The sequence below is a fragment of the Mustela lutreola genome, chromosome 12, assembly GCF_030435805.1.
Source record: "Mustela lutreola isolate mMusLut2 chromosome 12, mMusLut2.pri, whole genome shotgun sequence".
Classification (NCBI taxonomy): Eukaryota; Metazoa; Chordata; class Mammalia; order Carnivora; family Mustelidae; genus Mustela; species Mustela lutreola.
In genome coordinates, this window is record NC_081301.1 from 17,732,501 (window position 1) to 17,738,360 (window position 5,860).

A 5,860-nucleotide genomic window follows, 5' to 3' on the forward strand; every position below is an offset into this window, starting at 1 on the left:
ATGCCGGGGTGTGTGTGTGTGCATGTGTGTTTGAGGCAGGGGAGAAGGGGGTGCATCCCACAGGCAGGCATCAAGCAGAAAGCAACTTTGGGGCACTTCGAGGACTTCTAAGTCCTTCTGATCACAACCACCCCGTTCTTGCAGGCTTTCAGGGTAAAGGGCCCAAATGAAGGTGGGGGGGGGGAACCTCATCTCCATTAAAAAGTCAAAGAAATCAATAACCCCCAGGCCTCTTTTCTCATGCCTCCCTATTGGGTCACCCTCCCCTCCATCCCAAACAGAGATGGTCCCTGGGACCATCTAGAACACAATATACGAGGTACGGGCACAAGGCTTTTCAGGGACCAGCCCTCACTGCGTGCCCCAGCCCGGTCTCGGGCCGCCAGGAGCACTCCCTGAGTTCCTCCCCGGGGGCTAGGCAAAAAGCTTTCCCAGTGCGCCCATTCCGCAGATGGGGCAAAGTGAGGCTCGCAGCTCGCCCGGGCGCCTCGGTGCCTCCGGTCAGGGAGTCTCCCACCCAGACATACCCGCAAGCCCCCAACCGGCCCGCCACCCGAGCCCGGGCACCCGCCGGGGCGCCCTCGCCTACCTGTGATCACCGCCGGAGACCTCTGGCCCCCCTCCGCTCGCAGCCACACTTGCAGCGTGAACGCGTTCCGGGGCAGCTCGAGGTCGGCCCGGAGGCGCAGCTGCTCGCCTCGCCCGCTGAAATAGAGCGCCCGGCTCGGCGGGCTCGGCTCCTCGGCGGCGCCCCTCGCCTCCCGCTGCTGCCGCCGCCGGGGGACGCGCACGGCTTCCCAGGCACCGCCCGGCGGCGGCGGCGGCGGCGGCGGCGGAGGCGAGGCGCGGCGGCCGCGGGCCGCCCGGGTGGCGCAGGTGGCCGGGCCGGCGGCGGGGCGCGGGGGGCGGCCGGCCCGCGGGTCTCTCCGGGCCCGGCGGGGGCGCTCGGCCAGCCCGCAGCCCAGCGCGGCGCTCAGCAGCCCCAGGCGCAGCACCCAACTCCAGAGCCGCATGTCCGACGGTCCCCCCCGCCCCCCCTTCGCCCCTGCACCGCCGCCCGGAGCTGCCAGCTTTGGGAGCCTCGGCGCCTCGACTTTCTTCGCTTCTTCACCCTTCTTGGGCGAGCCCCCCCTTCCACTTGCTTTTTTCTTTTCTTTCTCGCTTCCCTCCTCAAGGTGTGTGCTCCACTCCCCCCACCTCTGAAAAATACAGCCCAACTCCTCCTGGTTGGCAATTAATTTCTCTCCCCGCTCCTTTATCTGCCTTATTTTTTCCCCTCTAACAGCTGGTTGCCTTCCTCCTTGTTTTATTTCATTTTATTTTATATGATTTCTCGCTCTTCAAAAAAATAATAATAATAAAAAAGCTCCTCTAAGACACTGATCCGCTGAATTCCCTCCCCCCAAAAGATGCTCTAATTTATTTATTTTTTGCGTCCTTTATAACACAAGCCACAGCCCCCTTCTCCCCCCCCCAGTCCCCCCTCCCCTCCCTCCTTCTTCACAAAATGAAAGGAAAGAGGGGGGAAAAAAGCCCTCAGAAGATGAGTAAACAAGCGTATGCTAATCTGCTCCCGAGCGCTCCACCTTCCCAATTGAATGAGTCCCTGTTCAAACTGCGGGGATCATGACTAATCAATCAGTTTGGAGAGGCCGAGCTACCCAGCCTTCCTCCACTTCGCCGTTTGCCTCCTTCGCTCCTGCTTCTCCACCCCCTCCTTTTTTTTTTTTTTTCTTTTTCTTTTTTTTTTTTTTTAAGAAGACAATCTTAAAGTAACAATTTAATGAAATTCTGTACACACCCCCTTTCCGTCCTTCCAGCTCTCCTCATTCCTGCTCAAAACACACATTCCTGTTTTGGTTTTGTTTTGCTTGCTTTTCCCCCCTCCTTCAGCCCCCACCCCCCCTTATTATTATTATTATTATTATTATTATTATTATTATTATTTTTCCTCCTGGCGGGAGAAAAATCTCTCTCTTCGCTCAGGATCCCCTTTGCAGTCTGCTGGTAAACCTCATCCTTCTCTGTAGCACAGAAAGGGTCTTGAAACTTGATTCTCTGAATTTGTTGTAGTGCTGTCTCTCCCTCTCTCCCTCCGTCTCTCTCCCTCCCTCTCTCTCCCTTTCCTTTTCTCCCTCTCTCCACTCCCTTTCTCGCCCGCCTCCTCTTTCCTTCCTCCTTTCCCCTGTCTTTTGCCTTCCCTATCCTTTTCCCAGCTCAGAATTCCCTTAAAGTTATGCAGTGGTGAATGTCCCTTCTCCTCCCTGAGCCCCCAGTGCTGCTGGCTTCAGCGAGTCCAAATGTTGTCCCCCAAATCCTCACGGAATCACCAGGGACAACCAGGGAAAAGGCATTTTCCAAGGCATTTGCCTTTCCAAAGCTTACACTCAGCACAACTAGGTCTCTTAAATACTCCTGAATACTCAAAAATATTCTAATGGCTGTTGGAAATGATTGTAGTTTTCTATTAAAAAAAAAAAAAAGAGAGAGAGAGAAAAATATTAATTTGCCCGTTTTCAACCCAAGAAATTCAGGTTTTCTGAAACTGTTCAAGTCACAGGTAAGGGGATCTGACCATTTGCTGCTTTGTGGATCTGTTTTGAACTGGGACATATATGTAATATATTTTTGCTCTTTTTCTCCCCCCCTCTTTATGGAACTCAAAAGCTCCCCCTTATGGCAAAATAGTTCTCTCTCTCTCTCTCTCTCTTTTTTTTTTTTGGTCCTTCCAAGTGTTTAATAACTCAAAATGAGTTAGCAGTAGTGGTATTACAAATTATTAATTACCAGTATGTTCAAATAATGTCATGATAAAAAAATGCCGTGTGAGGTTTGCGTGTGGACAGCATGCTAAGGAGCCTGAGGCGAAATTTGCTCCACAAACCAGGGACTTTTCCTCCCCACACACTCCTGTCCTCAGGGCTGCTCCAGATCCTTCCGGAGAGCTGGGATCATTCCTGGACACTTCAGGGAGAGTGAACACCAGTGGAGAATATGTGTTGGTGAAAGTATGCAGATTTGTAGAATGAGCAAATGACTCAGACATCCCCTCTATAAAAGCCGGAATGTGGTATGCAGGGATTATGGTATTATTCAGAAAACAGGAGATCCCAGATTCAGATCTTCTTGGTTTGGGAAGTACTTGCCATAGGCTCTAAGGCCAAAAATGTTTGAACTCAGTTTCTCCAGTTATGAAATGAAAATGACATTATATTAAATATGTTTCCAGTCTGAAAGGAAAAGGTCTTGGGAGGTACAATGGCATAGATAATGGAATTTGCCCGAGCAGATCATTCACTTTCTGCAATTCCAAGTCATTTATGAAAGTCAGGAGGTTGGCATTCAATAAAAAAAAGAAAAAAAAAAAAAAAGATCTATGGTGAACTCCGTAAATTACATCCTGCAAAAACCCCCTCTTTCCCCAACAGAGGTTGGAACATGACTACGAATTCACTTCAGTTGTGGCAATTAGGCATTGGAAAACTGTCTTTCTTCCAGGGGCTTCTCAGTCATTGTATACAATAATTTTGAATATTCCTAGACGTCTGGGACTTTGTCAACTTTCCTGCAAAGAGTCACGACACAAGACACAGTTCTAAGTCCCCAGTCCACTCCAACACATGTCGGGGCTCTGCCCTGCGTGAGCCATGTGCTTCATGAAACTTCCACTGCTTTACCTTTAAAATGGGAATATCTCACAAATTCAATTTGAGAACAAAATAAGCTCTGGGGTGTAATACTTTGTAAACTATAAACATGCTTTGTGAATACCATTTAATCCACTGCCGTTGTCAAGTGCCAAGTGCCCTTGGGTTCTTAAAGACACATGAAGATCCAGGAGGCCAAGTGTTCCTTTCTCTCCTGTGGCAGACATGAAGACGAAGAGACAGATCCAAGTGTCACAACCTCAGAGCGTCTTGCTCTCAGTCCCTAAGCGCTTTGGAGCAAGTGGCAAAGCCTTTCATCTGTCTTTTCATTGAGCACAATATTTACTATTCTATCGCACCGGTCTCAGAAGCCAGTTTGACTTTTTTTTTTTTTTTTTTTAAGATTTTATTTATTTGTTTGACAAGTAGATGGAGAAGCGGGCAGAGGGAGAGAGAGGGAGGCAGGCTCCCTGCTGAGCAGAGAGCCCTATGCGGGGCTCCATCCCAGGACCCTGAGTTCACAACCTAAGCCAAAGGCAGAGGCTTAACCCACTGAGCCACCCAGGCACCCTAGCCAGTTTGACTTTTATACATGCATGTATATATGTGTTTGCTTTTAATTGAGTGAATACAACTGAATGAATTATAACCCTTGGTCTATGACACCCTAATCACTGTCAATGCAGGCCATTCTTATCTCTTTATATGAGATACATAACATAACACCTGCCACTATCCCTCTTTTACTACATCCCTTGGTCTTTCAAGATTTGTCCCCTGTCCTTTCATCATTTATAGTCCATAAGCAATCACTGGACAGTTAGGGGACTCGGGTTTTAGTTCTGACCTGTATGGACATTTGACTTCTTTGCTTTTACATAAAATGAAAGAACAGGAGTTGAAGATAGGTACCTAAGATCGCTTCCAAATCTGAAATGTAATGGGGCTGCCAATTATTAGAGTATGCTAGTAATTTCCATTGGATCATCCCATATTTAGTCAATTCTATTCCAATTCCCACTCGAGGAGTTCCTTGTTTGGGGAAAAAGTTTTGTTCTAAAAACCACTTTTTAGAACAAAAATAATTCTGTTCCTTCACTTTTAGGATACACACCTTCACTATTCCTTTTATTTGGTAATAATTAAAAGCAAGATATTTTGCCAGGGAGGGTGTAAGGGTCTATGGGAAGTTAGGAGAGTCACATCTAAGTGGCATCCTAAAGTTTGGGAGGGGTTTGAATGAGTGAGAGTGGTTCATATACACATCAAAAAGTATACCTCAGGGATGACTGGGTGGCTCAGTGAGTTAAACATCTGCCTTTGGCTCAGGTCATGATCCCAGTGTCCTGGGATCGAGTCCCACCTGCGGTTCCTTACTCCGTGGGGAGTCTGCTTCTCCTGCCTGCTGCTCTCCCTGCTTGTACCCTCTCTCTGACAAATAACTAAATAAAATCTTTTTTTTTTTTTTTTTAAAGTACACATCACTGTGACCTGGGTTCCTATGACCGTCAGCATGGTGCTGAATTTCCCTAAGTCTCAGTGGTTTTATCACACAGCTATGGTGAGGACCAGGGGCTGTATATCACATAGTAGGTGCTCCATAAATGAACACCCGCTCTTCCTTTCCAGGGCTCTGCATTTTATGACCTTCTGTGTCACCTCTCATCTCCAGCCAAGCCCCACCTTAGGCCAAGCCAGGATTACACTCTTCTCAGAATTCCTAGGCAAGAGCATTGTCTGTGTGGTGGAATCTGGAACTCCCTGAGATAGGATCTTGTATTGTTCCTGGTGTCCTGTTTATGTCCTTCTTTCAAGATTAGAACCCACCTGGGGCAAGGATCTTCAGGAGCTTTTCTGTTACCACACCCCTCCCCCACCAGTCTGAAGGGCTCCCTCCTCTGGGCTTCCAGAGAACTTCCTCTCAATTTCTCCGGGCACCTCCCCAAACCCAACCATCACACTTAATTGCACATCTGCTGGTCTCCCCTTTCCCTGTGGGGCAGAGACTCTGTTGCATTCCTATTTCTGTTTCCCCAAATGATGCTTAGCCCAGCGCTTTGCACAGAGCTGCTGCTTTTGAACTATTCAATTTAATTATTCCATATATAGGGACTGGAGTAAAAGAAATATATATATATATATATATATATATATATATATATATATATATTTATATATATATCATATATATCTGGAGTAAAAGAAATCCAATT

The 5,860-nt window shown here is 47.9% G+C and overlaps 1 protein-coding gene across 1 annotated transcript in view; it reads right to left on the bottom strand.

Annotated features, from left to right (window-relative positions):
- The window catches only part of PAPPA (pappalysin 1), a 239,644-nt gene extending 238,190 nt beyond the window's left edge, over positions 1–1,454 (bottom strand). The window contains exon 1 of the mRNA XM_059142291.1: positions 590–1,454. Within this exon, the coding sequence (XP_058998274.1) occupies positions 590–1,013 (424 nt within the window). The 5' untranslated portion in view covers positions 1,014–1,454. The remainder of the gene's footprint in view (positions 1–589) is intronic.
- Positions 1,455–5,860: the final 4,406 nt, after the last annotated feature.